This window comes from Peromyscus californicus, unplaced genomic scaffold (genome assembly GCF_007827085.1).
Source record: "Peromyscus californicus insignis strain IS unplaced genomic scaffold, ASM782708v3 Scaffold_6__1_contigs__length_162567912, whole genome shotgun sequence".
Taxonomy (NCBI): Eukaryota; Metazoa; Chordata; class Mammalia; order Rodentia; family Cricetidae; genus Peromyscus; species Peromyscus californicus.
Genome location: NW_026294584.1, coordinates 65678470 through 65703044, shown reverse-complemented (window position 1 = coordinate 65703044; position 24575 = coordinate 65678470). Strand labels below are relative to the sequence as shown.

The following is a 24575-nucleotide window of genomic DNA, read 5'->3' as shown; positions in this document are numbered from 1 at the left end:
ACTGCCACCCGGCTTTCTTAATTTCCATTTGAGTAATTATCAAGTTTTAAGCTTATGCTGTTTTCAGGAAACTTTTGCAAGGATTAACTCTACAACAAGCACTCTCGAGCATGCATACAAACACCAGCATCTCAGTGCCCTACAGCTCACGCTAGGTGATTCCACATACCTGTGCAAAATTAGTGACAGCACACAACTGGTGCTTATGATTTGATGGAAGAACACTTATGTGGTGAGCCCACCCACAGACACCAAAGCAAAGTTCTCTGAGCATGTAAGAGCCTGTGAGAAACACCTATAATAACCAACTACCAGCCCAATGTTTAAGTCTCAGAAAAAAGTCACCCCAAGTAAGCAAAATAGGACCAAACACAAAGGCACCTACAGGTTGGGGATTTAGCTCAGTGGTAGAGCGCTTGCCTAGCAAGCACAAGCCCAGCTGGGGGAGGGGACAGGGGACAAAGGCACCTACAACAATGAGGACATGAGAATCTTCCTTTAGGAAGATTTTTTTCTCAGCAATTTAATATAAGACCCATTGAGAACGGGTACCTGGTACTCCTAATGGATATTCCAGGGCTGATGCTGGCTCCAAATGGCTGAATGCAAGGGATCACAGGCTGCATGGCTTTCTATATTGCACACATATGTGACCTATCTACTACAGCAGAACACTACTGACCAGTGACCTGGGGTAGCACTCCAACACGATCTTGGGGGAAAAGATTTAATGTAAATATTTATCCATTAGGATGTACAAATAAATAAATAGGCTCAGAAGAGCCGACAGAAAAAAACACAAATATGTTAACTGCTAATTTATCTCCAGTCTCAGATACTTCACTTCTAAAATACTAATACACAAATTAACTAATAAAAAGATAATAGGACATTCAACATAAACATCCCCAAACAAAAAATAAAATCAAGGATAAATGCTATTTCTTCCTATGTATCAAGACTACAAATAGCATTTAAACACTTTATTATTCAAATTAAGAAATTATACATTTTGTCTGATAATGGTCATTGTCTTAAAAGTGTCATTCAGTTTTCCCACATTTAAAAGTATATTGCTAATTCTGGTCACCTAACCCAACAGCACAAAGAACCTCCAGGCGCAAAGATGCTGGACTTGGCAGAGACGCGGGGTCTGGAGTCCTCAACCAGCTCCATGTTGGTCCTTGCATGCTGGCCTCCTAGATGCTTCCCTGCTTCCTGTTAGCAGAGGCTGTGGTCACCTGGCAACAAGTTGGACCCTGAAAAAAGTGCCTAAGTGAGAATCACCTGGCCTGATGTTCTTCCCTGACACACTCCAGGGATGCTGTCTTCTTATCAAAGCACCAGCAGGAAGCAGAGGTGCTAAGGCCTGGCAAGTCCCCCCAAAGATGCCTAAGATGATGGGCAGTACTGCCTGGCCAGGAGGGCGCGTGGATCACGGAGAGACGCAGCCCGCCACTTTGGTTCAAATGACTTTAATAAAAGCTGCAGTGCTCACATCCCCCAGTCGCCAACTCACTGTAGGTGACACAGTACCTCAGGAAGTGCAGGGACCCTCCTCCTCCGCCTCCCCGGAAAGCTCTCCAGGTACAGAGCAGAGACAGGAAAAGAGCAATGAAGGCAGCAGCCAGCTCACACCCACACAGCCATGTCCAAACCTCATGATGCAGGTCAGTAGGAGTCTAAAGACAAGCATGCGAGTCCCACCTGGGGGACATGGCTTACAAAGCACAAATAAAATAATACTAGCGTTATCCATTTTCCAAACCTAATCACTTTGGGAAAAGGCAGCAGGAAAAATGCCTTCAGTTTTTACAATTAGGCTTGTAAACAATCAACCACATGAGAAGCAGTGGCTCAGGGCTCTGCGTTATCAGCCCCAGGTTCCGTCTGCAGATATGGTGCCTGACCCAGAGGGGTATGAACTAGGTCAGCAAGGCCAAAGCTTCATCTTTGGTTAATTTCACTGAGTTGCCACTAGTCTAAAACCTGTGCTCTTCTTGGCAAAAATTACTAAACCAGCCACATGGCACATAACAGTGGTTAAGTTATGTGAAAAGCAATGTCCATCTATTTAAGTGACTGTGTCACAATAAAATTATCTTAAAAAAAATCAGAAAGGGAGGAATGCCAGAAAGAAGGCCTGAGGAGAGCCGCGGGTCCCGCCTGAGTGCTCTCGGGGGTCTGGCAGGTGCTGGCTGCCTTTGGGTCAGATCAAGTTCCCTGGGCTCAACTCAGCTCAGCTCAAAGCCAGCAGCACACTCGATGGCATAAAGCAGTTTGCTTCGCAGCAGGGCTTCATCATAAAATTCTGGGAGCTTCAGCAGATTCATGCAGGTGCTGGCTGTAGGCAGCCGCTCAAGGTCCGAGCCTCCATTGTGAATGCAAAACGCAGGGTACAGCTCCTGGAAGACAGGGCATAGGACATGGTTAGAGGGCTCAGGCACAGCCTGAGCTTGCTCTGCCAGAGAGGTACTGTTGCTCTGGCATCTGCCTTTCTCAAAAGTAGTTCTTTCCTTTAAAAAAGGTTTTATTTTAAATTATGTATGTACATGTACTTGTGTCTGTGCATGTTAAGTGCAGGCACCCAGAAGCCAGAGGTGTTGGCAATACTCTTAAAGCTCAGGTTACGGGTGGTTGGAAGCTGCTTGCCATGGGTGTTGAGAAATTAACTTGGGTCCTCTACAAGAGCAGCATGGGCTTTTAACCACCAGGCTACTTCTCTAAACCCTTGCCTTTCTTTATGATACTTTTTGTTTTTCAAGACAGGGTTTCTCTGTGAAACAGTCCTGACTGTCCTGGAACTTGCTCTGTAGACCAGGCTGACCTCAAACTCAATCTCTATCTGCCTGCTCCTGCCTCCTGAGAGCTGGGATTAAAGGCATGTGGTACCAGCCTGACTACCCACCCCCCCCCTTAAAAAAGATCCAAAAAAAAAAAATCCATTTATTTTTATTTTATGTGTATGAGCATTTTGCCTGCATGTATGTATGTGAACCGTACATGTACCTGATGCCTAAAGAGGTCAGAAGGGGGCATCAGATCACCAGAACTATAGTTATAGACCGTTGTAAGGTACCACATGGGTATTCTTTAAGAACACTCATTGCTAACAAAAACAAAAACAAAACAAAAAAAAAAATGCCAGGTGGTGGTGGCACACGCCTTTAATCTCAGCACTGGGAGGCAGAGCCAGGCATATCTTTGTGAGTTCAAGGCCAGCCTGGTCTACAGAGCAAGATCCAGGACAGGCACCAAAACCACATGTAGAAACCCTGTCTCGGAATGAATAAACAAACAAACAAACAAACAAACAAACAAACAAACAAACAAACACTCACTGATCTTAACCAGCGAGCCATTTCTTCAGGCCCTGGTCCATATCTCCTATCAAGTACGGAGGAAACTAAGGCAGGACTAGGACTGGATTATGAGCTGATTGTCAGGCCATGCTACAGACAGGAAGGGAAGGGGGAGGCAGAGAATGCGCACACTGAAGAGGGAGAAAACTTACAGGAGAGGGCAGGGGTCAGGTGGACACTTCAAATGAGCTGCGGTATACACACTGAATTTAGAAGCCATGTAGATGTGTCAACAACACACATCAACAGGAAACATGATAGAAATGGGAGCAAAGTGCAATGTCTACACAGAAAGCAAGTAACTATTCACTGGAGGTGAGCCACATAGCCAGCATGATTTCAAGTCATTAAAAAAAACTGAAATTGAGCTGAGCAGTGGTAGCACATGCTTTTAATCCCAGCACTTGGGAGGCAGAGCCAGGAGGATCTCTGTGAACTCAAGACCAGCCTGATCTACACACAGTGAGTTCCAGGACAGCCAAGGCTACAAAGAGAAACTCTGTCTCGAAAAAAAACCAAACAAAAAATCACACTGAATTAATGTGTGTGCGCATGCAAACACAACATGACATGCATATGAAGGTCAGAAGATAACTTGTCGGAATTAGTTCCTGCTTTCAACTATGTGGGACCCAGGAATCAAACTCAGGTCATCAGGCTTGGTGGCAGGTACCTGCTGAGCCATCTCACCAGCCCCACAAATGTTTTTATTTTGCTTTAAACTGGCAAGACCAATCTGCACGTATGTGATGAAGGACAAGAGTGGATGGCTTCCAGGTATTAATGAGCAATACATAGTCCCTTCAGAGATGGTACTCAATGAAAGAGACAGCACTGGGGACTTGAGCTTTTTTCGTACAAATCATTTCTTGACGTAACCTAACAGCTGACCAGAAAAGTTCTTTCTAGAAACTTTCAGTTGGTGATAAAATGATATATACTTTTTTTTAAAAGATTTATTTATTACACATACAATGTTCTGCCTGCATGCCAGAAGAGGGCGCTAGATCTCATTACAAATAGTTGTGAGCCACCATGTGGTTGCTGGGAATTGAACTCAGGACCTCTGGAAGAGCAGCCAGTGCTCTTAACCACTGAGCCATCTCTCCAGCCCATGATATATACTTTGAACATGGTCATAGTCACAGGTGGCTACCAGCATCAGTTAGAGGTGACTCAAGTGCCAGACCCAGCACAGGGATGAGTCTCTCACCTTGCCTACAAACAGATCTGAGGAAATGGTTACATCTGTGCAGTGCTGCTGCCGAAAAAGGAAAATTCAAACCTAAAAACTGAGGAAATCTGTTGTTTCTAATGTGTCGCCCATTTTATCATGTTACAGACAGGAACATAAAGATGAGCCAAGAGCATGCAACTTGTTTATAGCAGTACTGAGTACAAGCTAATGGGTATATAGACAGGATGGTGCCAATGAATGCTATTTAAAGATGTGACTGTGCATGCTGGTTATTATTATTTTTAAAGATTCATTTATTTTTAACTTAAATGCATGAATGTTTGCCTGCCTGCATGTATATGTATGTGCATCAAATGCATATGTGGTACCCTCAGGGGCCAAAGGGAGTTGGGTCCTCTGGAACTGGAGTTAAAAGATGGTTGTGAGCTATTGCATGAGTGTTGGGAACAGAAACCAGGTCCTTTAGTCGTCCAATGAATCATCTTTCCAGCTCCATGTTGGTTGGTTGGTTATTTATTTATTTATTGATTGTTCTTTTTTTTTTTGTTTTGTTTTTCGAGACAAGGTTTCTCTGTGTAGCTTTGGCACCTTTCCTGGAACTCACTCTGTAGACCAGGCTGGCCTCGAACTCACAGAGATCCGCCTGGCTCTGCCTCCTGAGTGCTGGGATTAAAGGTGTGTGCCACCATTACCAGGTGGTTACTTTTAATGTACAACACAGAACCCCTCATTTGTATGTGCAGGCACCCAGACTCTTTAGGTGTGTCCACTGACATTTAATACAAAGAAGAAAGTATGTTTTCCTCTCTCATTCTGTATCAGCACGTCATAGCCACCACTCTGTGCCTTTTTTTTTTTTTTTGTTACCATGTCTTACGACTGAGTAGCACAGTGTTCCCACAGCATAGGAGCACACAAACTGCTGAGAGGCACACATGCAGTTTCAACACTGCATAAATAACAAGACCGTGAAACAAGACCGTGAAAACCACTTGTTTGCTTGAGACTTATTTGTATATTCTGGGCTGACCTTGAACTACGTAGTAAAGGATGACTTAACTCCTGATTCTCCTGCCTCTACCACCCAGGAGCTAGGATGGATGACAGGTGTATCTCTACATTTAGCAAGAATTGTGTGATTAAGTTCACAATTATACTTGTCTGTAGGCTAAATATACATCTGTTAGATGCTGATGGTAACTATAGACCAGTACATGAGATCTAAAGAAAGAAAGGAAAGATGGTACAAGTAACTAACAGCAACACCTCATTTTTACCCATGAGCACCATCAGGTACCATCTCATACCTGAGATGTGACTGCTCTTCTCCAACACAGAACAAAGCAGGGACTGCCCTGGACTGGCTTACTCTCTCAACTGACTGGTACAGATTTCAGATGCCTACCTGGTTCACCCGTCATTGCAAATGTCAACAAGATGAGGCCCTGGGGAGCAAAATGGTACCTGTACATCTGGCTGGTGACTGAGTTTTGGAGGTCTACTCTTCAGGTGCTGTGTCTGGAATGAAGGCAAATTATTTAAGGCCACATGATGGGACACTATGATGTTCACTGAAAGTATTTCAAGCTGTGTCTGTCATCCCAGCACTTGAAAAACCTTAGCCTTCTGTGCTAAGTTTTATGTCAACTGACACAAAGCCAGAGTCAGCAGAGAGAAGGGAGCCTCAGTTGAGGAAAAAGTCTCCATAAGATCAGATTGTTCTTAATCTGTGGGTTACGACCCATTCACAGGGGTCACCTAAGAACACTGGAAACAGATATTTACATTATGGTTCATAACAGTAGTGTTTCATGAATCCTAAATGGTCTTATAGCCAAAAGGCTCTCTTGAGTTCCCGTCTTCTGAGACCTGATATGACTTTCTCCGTCCAGCCATTTCACTTCCTATCTCAACCTTCTTAGTGCTGGGATTAATGGCGTGTGTGCTTTTCAAAGTCCAGGGTTAAAGGTGTGTGCCACCACTTTCTGGCTCTGTTTCTCTCCTAGATTGGATCAATCTCATGTAGCCCAGCGTGGCTTTGAACTCACAGAGATTCAGATGGAATCTCTGCCTCTCGAGTGCTAGGATTAAAGGTGTGTGCCACCATTACCTGACCTCTATGTTTAACTCTGTGGCTCTGATCTTCAGGCAAGCTTTATTTCTTAGATAATTCTGTCCAAAAGTCAGAATTATATGCCATTCTGATGGTATTAATGGATTTTATGGAAAACTCTTAACATAAGTTACTGACTCTTAGTATGCAGAAAGAGTTGTTTTACACACTGAAACAGATGAATTTATCCCTGATGAGTCAGAATTAACTTTATTTATTCAGTTACAAGAAATAATGAGGAATAGGAATCATTCCTTATATATAACACATGTCTGATCCCATACGGGTCTGCCAGGCTCTCTAGCGCAAGGTAATGACGAGATTGATCAACTATTGATAGGAGATGTGTTGGAGGTCTCAGAATTTCATAAAAAACATCATGTCAATAGTAAGGGTTTGAAAAAGAATTTTTCCATAACCTGGCAACAAGTCAAGGAAATTCTAAGTAAATGTCCTACTTGCTCTTTTCTTTTTTATTTTTTTGTTTTATTTTTTTCCCCCGAGACAGGATTTCTCTGTGTAGTTTTGGTGCCTGTCCTGGATCTTGCTCTGTAGACCAGGCTGGCCTCGAACTCAGAGATCCGCCTGGCTCTGCCTCCGAGTGCGGGAATTAAAGGTGTGCACCACCACTGCACGGCCTACTTGCTCTTTATACAATCAAACTCCACTACCTGCAGGAAGTAACCCAAAGAGTACTCAATGGAATGAAATCTGACAGATCGATGTGTTTCATTTTGTAGAATTTGGAAAATTAAAATATGACACCATACCATTGATACCCATTCAAGATTTCAATGGGCAAATGCTCTGAGTTCCGAAAAGGCTGATTCTGTAATCACGCATTTGCTAGAAGTTATGGCCATCATGGGTATACCTGTATAAATTAAGACTGACAATGCTCCAAGCATATGTCTCTGGTAAAATGAAACAGTTTTTTTATTTATTACAATATAAAGCACATTACAGGTATACCACACAATCCTACAGGCCAAAGATCAAATCGAATTCTAAAGGATATGATAAATAAGCAGTAAGGAGTTAGAAAAACCCTTAGAAATAGATTACATAATGCTTCATTAACTTTGAATTTTCTCAATGCCAATGAGAAGGGAACAACAGCTGCGGAGAGACATTGGATAATAGAAAAAACTACAGAATTAAATCAGCCTATATACTTTAAGGATGTGCTGACCTCAGAATGGAAACCACAATATGTGTTACTTTGGGGACGAGGTTTTGCTTTTGTTTCTACAGGAGAAGAAAAGCTATGGATACTATCAAATTTGATAAAGGTTCAATCTGAACAGGAGAGATCTCTTAATTAGAAGAGGTGAAAGTTCATCAACCAGTGTGACCATTCAATTTAAACTAACTTATATGACTAACAAATGCTTTTCATTTGATCAGATATAACTTGCCAAAAGGGAACCTCCCCAAAGTTAGGGGTGGGGAAGGGTTTTGTTTTTGTCTTTCAGGACAATGAAGGCTAAGGAATCTGAAGAACACTGAACAAATGAGACATCTGAAGAAAAAGGACAAATCATCCAGAAAAACGTCGCATGAAAAAGATTTTCTGCGGTGAATCACGACCATGCCTAACAGCGACCTTTGAAGTCTCCCAAAGGATGATGCGGCCCAACAATGACAATTCTATCAGGATGATAATGCCATTAAGCTAACAAACATCACCCAGAGATCAGCTTTGGACTACAAACTACTCAGGACAATTTCGAGATGGCTAGCTGAGATAATCCAGCCTCACAGACTACTCTATCCAGGAATTGAGACAAACCCTGCATTTTCCCATTATGCAGAGACTGGACATCAAATAATACAGCTACCTCTCCCAGGACTTAACAATTAACCCAAAATTTTTCTTTTCAGGATCCCCTAAAGGTGCCTTTGCCCACCAGACAGCAGAAAGTAATTTTAAGAACACATCACCCATATTCCCAAGAGATGGGGTGGGTGGTTTTTGGTCATTCAACGAGTCATGGATATTTGTCATTGTTTTGGTGGTTGATTACAAGTTGTTATTGGTAATGGTCAGGAAAAAAGCTAAACAAAGGAAATTAGATTCAGGGCTTTTTTTTTTTTTTTTTGAGACAGGGTTTCTCTGTGTAGTTTTGGAGCCTGTCATGGAACTTGCTCTGTAGATCAGGCTGGTCTCAAACTCAGAGATCTGTTTGGCTCTGCCTACTGAGTGCTGGGATTAAAGACATATACCACCACTGCCAGGCTTAGATTCAGGGTTCTTGTTTGGAAAAAAAAAAAAAAAGGAAAAAAGAGGGTATAGACATGATAAGCTAAACGGTAGATTATTGAACCTACTCTGGGAAAAAAAAAGAGATATAGAATGATAGGATAAAAGGGTAAATTACTGAATCTACTCTGAAAAGAAAAAAGGGGTCGGGCGGTGGTGGTACACGCCTTTAATCCCAGCACTCAGGATTACACAGAGAAACCTGTCTCGAAAAACAAACAAACAAACAAAAAAAAAAAAAGAAAAAAAGAAAAAAAGGAGAGTATGAATAGAAGATAAAAAAGGTAGACTATTGAATCCACTTTTAAAAAGCAACTACTAGCTTTGAATATTTTACATTGGATTGCATTTTTGTATATCGTATACAAATTGTGTATACTGATACAAAGTTGATATTATTTTTGTCGGAACATACTGTACATATATTTCTACTCTTGTTCAAGGTATTGCACCTACACAGCTCATTTAACAATGTAATGCAATTTGCTAGTCCTTGAAAGTTATTATATTATTACAAACTAATTAGGATATAAAGAAATGCAGGGTTGGGGGATTTTGCTCAGTGGTAGAGAGCTTGCCTAGCCCTGGGTTTGGTCCTCAGCTCCGGAAAAAAAACAAAACCAAAACCAAACAAACAAACAAAAAAACAACAGTTCAGATTCCCAGAATCCATAATGTTTGGACTGGGGAGATAGCTCAGAGGTTAAGAGCAACCACATGATGGCTCACAAACATCTGTAGTGAGATCTGGTGCCCTCTTCTGGTCTGCAGATATACATGCAGATAGAACACTGTATACATAATTTAACAAAAAAAAAAAAAAAAAAAAAAAAGAAATGCAGGTTAGTTGATAGTCACCTATTACAATGGAACATGTCAGGTTAGATATGTTTTCAAGGTCAAAGAGATATATTTAATATAGACAAGTTGTCTTCAAACACTTCAGAGATCTACAGAATATGGCATTTAAGATGTTTTAATAACATAGGTTCTTTTTTTTTAATGACAATGAGACATGTCTGCTCCAATATACTTCAGAGAAGATAGGCATCGAAGAAACTCCATATAGAGTTTACTTTCTTTGTGGCAAGTTAGCCACTGGGCAAGAAAATGCCCTTGCCTCGACTGCTGACAGTATTCTGTCCAAAACAGACAAGCAGGACACAAAAGAAAGGACTGCCGAATTTTGTCAAGACAAGGTAGGAAGGACCTTCATAATATCCTGCTTCACAGATAAGTATGTTAGATATGCCAGGCCTGTAGGCAGAAGATGGATGCCCCAACGCTGCAGAGAAACCTCGGGTGACTCTCCAGGCAGCCAGCTGTTTCTGTCATTTCTCACATTTTTTAGAAGTCTCTTGCCTGCACTTCCTGTTTACTTAGGTAATATTATTTCCTTCTCAGGTCTCTGAGGGAGTGGAAGACTAGTTAGTCATAGTTATAGTTTTCCTTGTTAACAAGTTCAGAAAAGAAACTCACTAAAGGGGTATAAAGTGAGTAAGTCTGTCTCACCGCCCACCCAAAAAAAACCAAAAAGAAAATGAATTAGGTACAACACTTTCGACTCAACAAAATATGATAAATAATGGAGTATTTTCTCTGAATTTGTCAAATGTTAATGGACTGGATATTGTTAATGTAATTCTTGACTGTATATAGTTATTGTACTTATTGTATATAGTTTTTCTTATATTAGTTATAACCTTTTATTATTTTAGACAAAAAAGGGGACATGTGGTGGTATTTATAATCTAAGAAATAAAGGTTGCCTGAAGATCAGAGCCAGCCACAAAGTTACGAGGTCAGGCAGTGGTGGTACACACCCTTAATCCTAGTACTCAGGAGGCAGAGATCCATCTGAATCTCTGTGAGTTCAAGACCACACTGGGCTACATGAGACTGACCAGTCTAGGAGAGAAACAGAGCCAGGCAGTGATGGCACACATCCTTAACCCCAGTATTTGGGAAGCACACACGCCATTAATCTTAGCAGTAGGAAGGCTGAGATAGAAGTGAAATGGTTGGGTGGAGACAGGAACTAGAGCTTTTTCAGCTAAGGACTTGGAGGCATTTAGTCTAAGGATTTGTGGAGACAGGATCGGCTGAGGAGTTGGTAAGGTGAGAGGTGGCAGTGGCTTGTTTCCTCTGATCTTTCAGCATTTACCACAATATTTGGCTCTGGGTTTTTATTGTAAGACCATTTAGGATTCGTGAAACACAGAAGCAAAATTACAGTTGTGAAGTAGCAACGAAAATAACTTTATGGTTGGGGGTCACCACAAGAGGAGGAAGTGTGTTAAAGGGTTGCAGCATTAGGAAGGTTGAGAACCACTGCTGTAGAGCATTTTCTTTTTTCTTTTAAAGGCAGAGATCTCTGTATGTAGCCCTGGCTGTTTGGGAACTCACTCTGTAGACCAGGCTGGCAAAGAACTCACAGAGCTCCACCTGTGTCTGTCTCTAGAGTGCTCAGATTAAAGGTGTGTGCCACCACCTCCTGGCTTCAGAGCATTTTCTTAATTTGTGATTGATGGAGGGCCCAACCCATTGTGGGTGGTGTCACCCCTGGCTGGTGGTTCTTGGTTCTGTAAGAGAGCAGACTGAGCAATCAGCACTCTACCATAGCCTCTGCATCAGTTCCTGCTTTCAGGTTCCTGCCCAGCTTGAGTTCCAGTCCTGACTTCTTCAATGAATACTGATGTAAAAATGTAAGCCAGAGAAATTCTTTCCTCTCCAGTTTGTTTTTGGTCATGGTGTTTTATCATAGCAATAGTAATCCTAAGACATCTTCCCTCTTCCAAATTAAAAGAATACTTAACACATGAAAAAAAATGGTCCTGCTGGGCGGTGGTGGCGCATGCCTTTAATCCCAGCACTGGGGAGGCAGAGGCAGGTAGATCTCTGTGAGTTCGAGGCCAGCCTGGGCTACAGAGTGAGTTCCAGGAAAGGCTCCAAAGCTACACAGAGAAACCCTGTCTTGTAAAAAAAAAAAAAAAAAAAAAAGAAAAGAAAAGGTCCTGATTTTTTTTTTTTTTGAGGCGGTACTTGGGATCTAAGTCAGGTCTTGGACATGCTAAGTAAGTGCCTTACACATAAACTGTATCTCCAGCCCAAGATAATGCTGAATAAAAGCAGTAACTATGACAGTGAATGAACAAAACATAACAGTGGCCCAAATGGGAAAGAACAGTTTTTTTTTCTTCTACCTAACCAATGCTTCCCATTTGCTATGTTAAAAACACAGATTTTGTTAGAAGGAAAAACAAATCCAACAATGTAAGAAATAGTAGCTATCTTACAGCCATTACAGCAGAACAGAGAATAAAATTTAAACAAGATCCCCATTTTAACAGTGGCCACTGCAGGAACCAGGCCCAAGGCACGAGACCCTCAGTTGTCTGGAACTGCCACTTCAGTAAACTGCTGCACGTCCTCTTGAACTCAATGTGTCTTACGTTTTCTTCACTGAAAGAACACAACCTGGAAAGGGCCAGGTGTGGTGGTACATGTCTTTAGTCCAAGCACTTGAGAGGCTGAGCTACATAATAGAGATCCTGTCTCAAACAAACAAGACCTAGGGGTTGGAGATTTAGCTCAGTGGTAGCGCGCTTGCCTAGCAAGCGCAAGGCCCTGGGTTCGGTCCTCAGCTCTGGGGAAAAAAAAAAAAAAAAGACCTAGATGAACTATGTTTGGCATATAATGTGTTAAACCCTTATTGGGGTGTGAGTGTGGGGCTGCACACCTGCAAATTCCAGCACTTGGAAGTGAGGCAGGAGGTTTGATGTGAATCCCAGGCCAGCCTGGACAACTTGAAGTTCTGTTTTGGTGAAACAGAAGCTGGCTGACACACAGTAGCAATACCCTGCCTCAAAAACAAACCACAAACAAGAACAAAGCACTTTCTTTTTATCCCTAATTACAGCATATTGTGCCACTCTGAATCTCTCATGAGGAATAGGAAACAAAGGAGAACCAAGCAGCATTACATTCCATATGCAGTTCTGAGTACACAGGGGCAGCCAGCTTCTCACGCACACTAAGAAACAAAAATAAAAGCACCAAAAGCTTGCTGGTCGGTGCTGGCACACGCCTTTAATCCCAGGACTAGGGAGGCAGAGGCAGAAGCAGGAGGATCTCAATGAGTTCCAGGACAGTTAAGACTGTTACACAGAGAAACCCTGTCTCGACAAAACAAACAAACAAACCAACCCACAAACCAAACCGAAGCAACAACAACAAAACAAACCTACCACAAACAAGATAGAATGATGTGATGGCAGGTCAGCAGTTCCTTTGTAAATGGAAGCTCTAGATACACTCCACAGTGAAACACCGTAAACACTGTGTTTTTGTTTTCTTTCTTTTTTGGTTTCTGGAGATAGGGTTTTTCTGTGTAGCCCTGGCTGTCCTGGAATTCACTAAGTAGCCAGGCTGGCCTCACACTCAGAGATCTGATTGCCTCTGCCTCCTTAGTGCTGGGATTAAAGGTGTGCACCACCACTGCCAAGCAAATTCCATATTTTATTATTTCTTTCATAATGCTAATTGAGTTTCCTACTTAAGAGACTTAAAAGTGAAAAAATGAAGTTCTTTATTGAAATTTGAGTCAAGGGCACCACTTTATACATAATTAAATACAATACAATGGAAATTTGCATTAATTCAGAGAGAAAAAAAATCAATTTACTGTGTGGCCTGATGGTAACTTAACAATTTTTCTACAGCATTTAATGATTTTTTTTTTTGGTCTGCAACAATCCCATTTATTAAACATACCAAGTTCTAATTAGCTTTAGCAGATGCTGTTCTTCTCCAATAACTGGGCACAGAGGTGTTCTGTGAGTTTCTTGCTATCTGTAGCACATTAGATCTATGCTCTTCCTCCCTCTCTGTGCTCTGGAGCACTCACTCACAGGCACCTCTGGGAAGCCACAAGGTCAACGTGCTTTTTTAACTCTGATGTCTGACATGACAACTGTAAAAACTAATACTGAATGCTTTTCTTTTTTTGGAAGACAGGGTCTTGCTATGTATTATGGAATGGCATGGAACTACTAGTTCTGCCTCAGCTTTACAAAGTGCTGAATGACAGGCATGTATTACCATATGACTTTTCCTTTCATAGTTGGAGTTCAGTTCAGCCTTGGTACATTCTTTACTAAACAGTTCATGTTTTTCTTGTTTTTCAGATTTTCTACCTCATGATTCTTTTTGTTGTTTTTTTTTTGTTTTGTTTTTTTGAGACAGCGTTTCTCTGTGTAGTTTTGGTGCCGGTCCTGGATCTTCCTCTGTAGACCAAGCTGGCCTCGAACTCACAGAGATCTGCCTGCTTCTGCCACCCGAGTGCTGGGATTAAAGGTGTGCGCCACCACTGCCCGGCTTACTTTGTGATTCTTTTTTTTTTATATATATATATATATTTTAAGATTTATTTATTTATTATGTATACAGCATGTATGACCGCAGGCCAGAAGAAGGCACCAGATCTTGATACAGGTGGTTGTGAGCCACCATGTGGTTGCTGGGAATTGAACTCAGGACCTCTGGAAGAGCAGTCAGTGCTCTTAACCTCTGAGCCATCTCTCCAGCCCTTACTTTGTGATTCTTGACAACATTTTTGTAGTTGTTTTTTGACACAAGGTTTCTGTGTGTAACCCAGGCTGTCCTGGAACTCATTCTGAAGACCATGCTAACCTCCAATCTTGACATTTAAAAAAAAAAAAAGATTTGGGACTGGAGAGATGGCTTAGTGGCTAAGAGCATCTGGTTGCTTGTCCAGAGGTCCTGAGTTCAATTCCCAGCAACCACATGGTGGCTCACAACCACCTGTAATCAGATCTGGCACCCTCTTCCGGCCTGCAGGGATACATGCAGACAGAATGAAAAAAGATTCATTTTAATTTGAGGTGTGTAGGTGTCTTATCTGCATTATGTTTGTGCACCATATTGCCTGGTGCCTGCAGAGACGAGAAGATGATCCTTTGGAACTAGAGTTACACAGATGGTTGTAAGCTGTCCCAAGAGTGGCTAGTGCTCCTAACTGCTGAGCCACCTCTCCAGCTCACGTGACATTATCTTTACTCTCTATTCCTGTCAAAATAACTGGTTGTTTACCTTGCTCAGTAACTTGGAAGATTCCCATGATTACTGGTCTACTTGTTTCATGAACACACCTTTCTTTCCTTTTCTTTTGTTTCAAGAGTTTCTCTGTGTAGCTCTGGCTGTTCTGAAACTCATTATGTAGACCAGGCTGTCCTCAAACTCAGAGATCCACCTGGCTCTGGCTCTTGAGTGCTGGGATTAAAGGCATGCACCACCACTGCCCAGCTGCACAGATCTTTCTTATTACTCACTATCCCCAAACCCAGCAGTGGACAGCTGCTTCCTGTGAAAAACGAGCTCCTGGCAGTTGTGCAGATCCTCCTCTAATCTTTACCCAAGTACTAACTGAGAGGTTAACCTACCACTGTCCATTTTTTAAAAACAGCTTAAATGGCCGGGTGGTGGTGGTGCACGCCTTTAATCCCAGCACTCTGGAGGCAGAGCAGGCAGATTTCTGTGAGTTCGAGGCCAGCCTGGGCTACAGAGTGAGTTCCAGGACAGGCTCCAAAGTTACACAGAGAAATCCTGTCTCAAAACAAACAAACAAACAAAAACCCCCCACCACCAGCTTAAGTAAACTCTAATTGGCCTATTTTAGGAGTTAGCCATTACATTTGTGATTCAGTAATCCAGCAATAGCTAGATTTGTGCCACTATCCCCACTACCCTCAATGGATTCTTCCTTCTGCTTTCAGCCCTACACCTACTTTTAGAGCTGTGCCTTTAAGGGTATTTCATGTGGTAGAAGTCACAGCAAGATGTCAATTCTTACACTTTGTTTCATACTACAGTAATTTGCTTCTTTTAAATTTCTGAGTATCTCCAGTTCATGGTGTCCATTAATAGATGACCCTCGGCCTTCTTCCAGGCTGGGCCATCATAACCAATGCTGTCATCTGTCCTGAGGACACCTCTTGAGATGATACCCCAGAACACTCTCAAAAGAATCTGATTATACCTATCCAAACTGTCCAGGACACATAGATGGAAAGAAACTAAAGAACATACCTAACCTAGTAAGGTAACACAGGCCCCAAATCCCAGCACTCAAGAGACCAAAGCAGCAGGACTAAAGAGTTTGAAGCCAGCCTAGGCTAAATAGTGAATTCAAGGGAAGCCGGAACTAGAGAGCCACAGAGCAGTATTGTCTGAAAATAAAACAAAAAGCAAAAATCATGCCTATGCATACCCTGTATGGAAGCACACTGGATCCTTCCCTAGAAGACAAATTCTGTAAGGGACATTAAGGGACAAGTGACATCACTTCACCAAGCCTCAGATACCTGGAACAGGTTAAAAACATGGCTGCCTAGCTCCACACAGCAGTATGAGGCAGCTGGTCCCAAGGGTCTACACATGTGTTTCTAACAAGCTTTCTAAAGTTGCTAGAGCTGTAGCTCAGTCAGACTCTAACCACGGTGTCAGCACACCATGGGCAAATGCCTCTATTGTTGATCACTGAATTGTGGTGACTTACAGGAATATCTCTATTTTAGGGAAATATGAATTACAATATCCAACAAGAGGGAAAAAGAAATGCCCTAACCTGCTTTGAAATGACTCAGAACTATGGAGTAAACATGGCTAGGTCAGTGGTTAAAGTGGGCAAACAAAGCCTTCTTTGCCCTAGCACATGTGTGGGGACAGAGGACAGCCTCGGGTGTTAGTTCTAGCCTTCTACCTTGTTTGAAATCAGGGTCTCTCTTTTGTTCATTAAGTATACTACTTTTTAAAATTACCTCACTCACTCACCCCCCCCCCCCACCCCCCCTCATTCAATGAGCATGCATGTGGAAGTCTGAGGACAACAAAGTTTCTCCTTTCTCCATGTGGGTCCTAGGGATTGAACTCAGTCTGCCAGACTTAGCAGTAGTTTAATCACTGAGTAATTCTGCTGGTTCCACATATGTATGTACGTACATATGTATACACACACATACACACACACACACACACACACACACACACACACACACACACACACACACACACAGCCATCTTTGTTTTTGAAATAGGATCTCACCATATAACTCTGGCTGGCCTGGAAATTGACCTGCCTCTGCCTCCTCAAATACTGTGATCAAAGGTGCACACCACCATGTCTATCTAAATTTTCATTACACCTATTTATTGTGTGTTTGCATGATATATGTGTGTGAGCAAGGGTGTGGAGGTCAGAGGATAACTTTCAGGAGTTTGTTCTTTTCCTTCCATCACATGGGTTTTGGGGATTGAACACAGGGTGTCAGTTTTGGCATCAGTCCCTGCTGGGACATCTTGCTGGCTCCACTATGTATACTCTTTAAGGATGAATGCTGCTTCATTGTATTTTATAATGAATATAGGAAATACCATTAAATGTCTCTCAAGCATTTCTTTTTTTGTGTGTGTGGTATGTTTGTGTGGGTGGGTATGAGTGTGTATGTGGAAGCAAGAGGTTGGTTGACTTCCTCAATTGTCTTCCACCTGATTTAAAAAAATATATATGGGGTGTGTGTGTGTGTGTGTGTGTAGTATAGTATATAATGAGGTCGCAGGACAACTTTAAGGAGTATATTCTCTCCTATCTTTCAAAACAGAATGCCTCATTTCTGTTGCACTGCATAATCCAGGCTAGCTACCTGGGAGCTTCCAGTCTCCAATTCCCAACGTACTATGGGAGTGTTGGCATTCCTGATGCACGGTATTGAACCAGGATTAGACTCAGGTAGTCAAACTGGCAGGGAAGGTGACTTCACCTGCTAAGCCATCTTGCTGGCCCTTCACTCATGTTTTGAGGCAGGTCTTCCACTCAACTTCAATTGAAGCTTGCTAATTCAGCTTGACTGGCTGGCCAGCAGGCTCCAAAAATTCTCCCATCTCCACTTTTCTAGTGCTGGGATTACAGGCCCAGCGTTTTTCAACTGAGTACCGGGTATCTGTTTATTTTGTTTTGGAGACAGCAGGGTCTCACTGGCTTTGACTGGCTTGGAATTCAATATGTAGACCAGACTGGCGTCCAATCCACAGATATCAGAGTCCTGTCCATTTGAGTGCTGGGATTGAAGGCATGCAACACCTTGCCTGGTAGGTACTAATAATGAATTTAGCTCCTCCTGCTTGCATGGCAAGTATTTACTAGTTATCTGAACTATTTCCCCAAACCCCTAATAACTTTAATTACTAAAAATGACAGGTAGGCCAAGTTATATGAGTTTAATACTAATTTTCAGAAGTAATCAAACAAGGCTAGGATAATGTTAAACAAGTGGTAATAACAACCATTACCAAAAATCTACTGCTGCTCATCTCCACTGCACCAACATTTTTAGGCTGTGTATTCTTCAATTTTGAGTGGAAAAGGATCACCATGGACTGAGGCTGATTTCAACTCCAGGCAGCCTATCTGGACACAGGCTCTTTAGATACCACAAGCCGAAATACAATTATCACAGCACTTAGAACTCAGAATGGGACAAAAAGAAAACAAACATGTAGTGGCCAGGACTGTATGGTTTAAAATAAATGGCATGAAAGATGCATACCTTGAACCCCAGGAGAGGGGGGCGAGAGCAACTTGTTACAAACTTGAGTAACTTGCGCTTTTCTTCATCAGTGAAACCTTCTACAACTCTCCAAAAGATTTTAATGACAGGATGATCGGCAGAATAGCCCCCTATAACAAAATGAACACATTATGCATTAAAAATAAAACCAAATGCAGAAGCAGGAGCAACAAACTTGGGAGTACAATACCCATGTTTGTTTCTTTTTTTTTAAAGATTTATTTATTTATTATGTATACAGCATGTATGACTGCAGGCCAAAAGAGGGCACCAGATCTCATTATGGATAGTTGTGAGCCACCATGTGGTTGCTGGGAATTGAACTCAGGACCTCTGGAAGAGCCGTCAGTGCTCTTAACCTCTGAGCCATCTCTCCAGCTCCTGACACCCATGTTTTAAGCGCCTGTCAGAAAGGGGAGTGGGTTTTCTAAGATCCAAACTGGAAGATACTTGCTGTGGTAGTTTGAATGTAATTGGCTCCCACAGTCGCAGGGAGTGGCACTACTAGGAGGTGTGGCTTTGTTGGAGTGGGTATGGCCTTGTTGGAGAACGTGTGTGACTGTGGGGGCGGGCTTTGAGGTTTCCTATGCTTGGAGTACTGCCCAGTGTATCAGTCCACTTCCTGTTCCCTGTAGGCCAAGATGCAGCCAGAAGAGCATGCTGTCATCCATGCTCCGGGCCATGATGATAAAGGACTGAACCTCTGAAACTGTAAGCAAGCCACCCCAATTAAATGTTTCCTTTATAAGAGTTGCCATGGTCATGGTATATCTTCACAGCAATAGAAACCCAAACTAAGACACCTGCCTCTGGTCCTTGGTGGAAGGCAGATGTGACCATCTATAATGGAGCAACTCTGAGTCAGAACAGGCATGAGGGCATGAAATGATGCCTAGCAAATGCTAGAACCAACAACAGGTGGAATAGACACTTCTTGAGTAGGAACTGACACTTGGCTACATATCTAAAATGGTAGACACATCTTATGTCTCAGAGAGCTAGGCATTTGGCCAATGTCATCTCCTTGTCTTGATAATTTTATTGCCTCTTCTTCTGATAATAAGGTTCTGACTACGGCTGACAACCAGCCCTGCCTGTGATTAGACACAATTCTAAAATGTACTATCTGCTACTTACAGCTTTTAATCTCATTAAGTGCTTCCTAAAACTAAAATAATTGCTATATATTGTTCCCTCATTGTTAATCCACTACAGAAATAACATCAATAAGATATCTTAAGTGCATTAATTGGCACCAAAATGACTATGGTAATATTTTAAATCTATTTACTGGAATAGCTGAGATCCTTAAAGGTATAAGCTCTCAGTGCAAGTCAGGGAAGGTCAAACAACCTAGGGCAAGTTCTTGGCAAAGAAAGGTCAGAACAATGGCATTTTCTTAAACATATGACTTGAGAGTGCAGACACTGACTTTTGGCATTATTTACTTTTATGTGAGATTAAAGTTCAGGTTTAAAGCAACAGCAACTACAGAAGAAAAATGCACATAAATAAATATATATGCAAATTTAAATGATTTTTAGTAACTTTAAAATCACCAACACATCTAGATTTAGAACATTTCCATTTTCTCACAAAGATCCTACAGCCATCTCTGACCTCTAACTCCACAGATGGTGTATACAAAATGCCATTTAACAGCACAAAGGAACCCGAGTTGGGTTTTTCTTTTCCTTCTTTCCTTTCTCTTCCCTTTCTACCTGCCAATTTCTGTTTTTGAGAAAGAGTCTCACTTTGTAGCCCAGATTTGCCTTAAATACAGAAATCATCTTGCCTCAGCCTCCTAAGGACTACACCTAGTTTGGATTTCTTAATTTAAATGTTATATTCACATATTTACTTATTTTTGAAAAGATTTATTTATTTATTATGTATACAGCATGTATGCTTGCAGGCCAGAAGAGGGCACCAGATCTCATTACAGATGGTTGTGAGCCACCATGTGGTTGCTGGGAATTGAACTCAGGACCAATGGAAGTACAACCAGTGCTCTTAACCACTGAGCCATTCCTCCAGCTCCCCTGTATATTTATTAGTATGTTGTCTGTGGTTCTGCTTCTACCATGTGGGTCCCTGGGACCAAAATCAGGTTCTCAGGCCTGGCAGCAAGAACCTTTCACCCACTGAGTTATCTTTCCAGTCCTAGATTTTTTTAATTTAATTTTTGTCTTTGTGATAAAACATACAACATAAAAATTCACCATTTAAACCACTTTTATGTGACAGTTCAAGGGTATTGATTACATTCCCCTTTCCATGCAGCTATCATTTTCATCTCTTACAGGACCCCTACCCTATCTCTTTCTCATTAGTTATCTCAAGTTCAGTCTCCTTTATGTGTCTGTAAGGTTTTTTTTTTTTTTACTCCTTTTTTAGGTGTCTTATAAAGTGGAATCATTGCTGGGTGGTGGTGGCGCACGCCTTTAATCCCAGCACTCGGGAGGCAAAGCCAGGCGGATCTCTATGAGTTTGAGGCCATCCTGGTTTACAGAGCGAGATCCAGGACAGGCTCCAAAACTACACAGAGAAACCCTGTCTCAAAAAAACAAAACAAAACAAAAGTGGAATCATCCAGTATCTGTCCTTCTGGTCTGGTCTCTTTCACGTAGCACTATGAGCTCAAGATTCATTCCTGTTGGGGCCTGTACGTTAGCTCAGTGGGTCTAGGCACTTACCAGCAAACCTGATGATCTGGGTTTGATTCCTGGGTCCCACATATTAGAACAGAACTGACTTCCACAAGTTGTTCTCTGACTACCACAAAAATGCTGTTGCACTTCTGTGCATGCATGTGTGAATGAGAGAGCGCGCGCGCGCACACACACACACGCACGCACGCACGCACGCACGCACGCACGCACGCACGCACGCTAAAAATTTTTAAGAGGGGGCTGAAAAGATTGTATAGCAATTAAGAGCACTAGCTACTCCTCCAGAGGACCCTGGTTGAATTCTTAGCATCCTTCATGGCTATTTAAAACTGCCTATAACTCCTGTTCCAGGGGATATGATACTAAGTGGTGCACATAAAACTTTTTGAGACAGGGTTTCTGTGTAGCCGTGGCTGACCTCAAACTCACAGAGATCTATCTGCCTCTGGCACCTAATTGCTGGGATTAAAGGCATGTGCCATCACTGCCTGGTTTTTCATTTTCTTAACAGTATCTTCACCAAAGATTGCCAACTTTGAGTTAGTCCAATCTATCCAGTTTCTTGTGTTCTAACTGAAACTTTGACTAGCCCAAATACATGAAGACTTTGTCCTTCTTGCTCATTTTAAGTTTCACAGATTTTATTCATGCCCATAGGGCATTCCATTCTGTGTTACTACTGGGAAATGGTGTAAAGTCAGCTCATTTACCCTCATGACAAGATGGCCCCCAAGCCATCTGAACTGTCTTGGTACTTGTTGGGAAAGTAGACAACCTTGAACACCAGGATGTGTTGTGAACTCTGGTTAGTGAGTGCATGTCTCCATGCCAACTGACTCACTGCCAATGTGGCATTTCCTAATTTTTAAATCAGGCAAACTATTTTCTTCTTTAAAACTGTTTTGGGGGCTGAAGAGATAGCTGAACAGTGAGAGCACTGGCTGCTCTTGCAGAGGACCAGATTTGGTTCCCAGCGCCCACACTGTGGCTCACAACAGCTGGTAACTCTATTTGATGTATATGAATGCTTTGCTTATAGGTATGTCAACATACTATGTGCATACAGTGCCCATGGATACCAGAAGGGGGAATCCTGGAACTGGAGTTACAGTTGTGAGCTGCCATGTGGGTGCTGGGAAATGAACCCATGTCTTCTGGAAAAGCAGCCAGTGTTCTTAACCACCAAGCCATCTCTCCAGCCTAACAGTTGATAACTCTCGCTCCAGGGAATCTAATGCTTTTGGCTTCTGTGAGCACCAGGGATGCACATGATGCACAGACATAAATTGCAAGCAAAACAGACACATAAAATAATACAATTAGATTGAATTTATAGGTCAATTTGGAGATAATTACCATTTTAACAATGTAAGTTTTCCAGTCAAAGAAAATACTTTCTCCATTTATTTAGATATTATTCCTTTAATCCCCCCCCCCTTTTTTGTTTTGTTTTAGAGTTTGTGTAGCCCCGGCTATCCTAGAACTCAGTAGACCAGGCTGGCCGTGAACTCAGTTTAGAGATCCACCTACCTCTGCCTTCTGAGTGCTGGTTTTGAAGGTGTGCCCTGCTAGATCTCCCTTAGTTTCTCACAACTCTTTTTGCAGTTTTCTTTATCTATGCCCTGTGCTTACTTACATTACTGGGTTCATTTGAGGTCTATATTTTTTGATGCTGTCAGTGGAATGATCAATTCCTTTTTTCCCCTCGAGACAGGTTTTCTTGGGTAACAGTCCTGGCCGTCCGGGAATTCACTAACTATATAGACCAGGCTGGCCTAGTGCTCACAGAGGTCTCCCTGCTTATGCCTCTTAAGTGCTGAGATTAAAGGCATGCACCACCATTCCCAGCACATCATCCCCTTTAAAAGCAAGACTGGAAGCAACCAAATGTCTATGAGTAGAAATAAAAAAAGGTAGGTCATAAAGAAGAAAACACACAAGGTACAGAACAGTATAAAAATTAGAACAGGCTCACACTTGTACTTGCTAGTAGCTCTGCAAATGACTGAGAAGAGTTTTTTGGGTTTTTTTTTTTTGTTTGTTTGTTTTCATTTCTTTCTGAGACAGGGTTTCTTTGTGTAACTTTGGAACCTGTCCTGGAACTCGATCTGCAGACCAAGTTGGCCTTGAACTCACAGAGATCCGCCTGCCTCTGCCTCCCAAGTGCTGGGATTAAAGGCATGCACCTTTACTACCACCGTCCAGCCCTGACAGTAAGGTGGACAGATAGGGATGGAGCAGTGTCCTGTGTCTCTCAGCACACTACCCATATAAGAGGTTACAGTGACAGCTGACCTATGGGGAAGGTACACTCGAATGTGGTGTCACATACCTGAATAGTTTGTAAAGGATTTTAGGTCCTCCAGACTTACGGGAACTTGTGCACCAGAAATTAATACCTGTGGGGGGGATAAGGTTAAATTGTAAACTCAAAGAGAGAGTTCTCAGAAAGTGTTTACTTCCTGAGACAATGGTCTTTGAAAATAGCAGCCATGGCACCTGAATTTCCTGCTGGTCAAACATTCGGAGCCACTCTAGGCTAACAACGTTGGCCAGGCCCTGGCGGAAAGCTAGGCAGTGCGGTCGGATCTGCTTGTTCAGCCGGTAGTCAGCCACCAAGTGGATGTAGGCAATGCGGTTGGCCCCAGTTACTGGGATATCCTTCCCACCAAACTTTAGTTCAACCACCTGTGAACAGAAAGCACAAGGTTCTAGAGGTGTGACAACGGGTAAACAAAAGTTCCAGACACAGGAATCCACCATACAACAGGAGCACCAGCTCACAGGACAGTCCCGGCAACAGGCAGCACCTCTGTCTGTTTCCTCATTAAGCATCCTGTCCTCTCCCAGCACTAAGGAATCATGCAGTAATGGAATTACAACAACTTCATCTAAAAAAAGTAGAGTCATTAAGGGCAAACTTATGAATCAGAGGATCATTTTAGTCCCAGAGAGAACAAGGTACTCCTTCTGAATAATAAATACTCATCATACTCCCCCTCACATCTTTAGAATGTTGTCTCTACTGAAAAATGTTTGATTTAAGGACAGTGGTAAATAATTTTTGAGGGGGAAGGGAATAAGATATATATTGACATGCCTATAATCCCATCACTTGGAAAGCTGAGGCAGGAAGATTTCTGGTCTATCCTGAGTTACACAGTGAAAGCTCTGTTAAAACAAAATTTAAAACAAACCAAAAAAATAAAGAAAAAGACAAAACAAAATGCACCCCCAGCTACACCAAGTCTCTAAGTTTAGAATGAATCTGAGGAACAGCTCTGTAATTTTCATGGCAGGGCCATTATGAAAGTAGTGCAGCG

At 42.2% G+C, this 24575-nt stretch overlaps 1 protein-coding gene across 2 annotated transcripts in view; it reads right to left on the bottom strand.

The window, feature by feature from the left end:
- Positions 1 to 968: 968 nt before the first annotated feature.
- Positions 969 to 24575, bottom strand: part of Ube3c (ubiquitin protein ligase E3C) — a 110003-nt gene continuing 86396 nt past the window's right edge. For both annotated transcript variants that reach the window (XM_052719050.1, XM_052719051.1), the window contains exons 20-23: positions 23752 to 23940; positions 23585 to 23651; positions 18560 to 18690; positions 969 to 2405 (exon numbers count right to left, since the gene is read on the bottom strand). In XM_052719050.1, coding sequence (XP_052575010.1) covers positions 2235 to 2405; positions 18560 to 18690; positions 23585 to 23651; positions 23752 to 23940 — 558 coding nt within the window. In that variant the 3' untranslated portion in view covers positions 969 to 2234. The remainder of the gene's footprint in view (positions 2406 to 18559; positions 18691 to 23584; positions 23652 to 23751; positions 23941 to 24575) is intronic.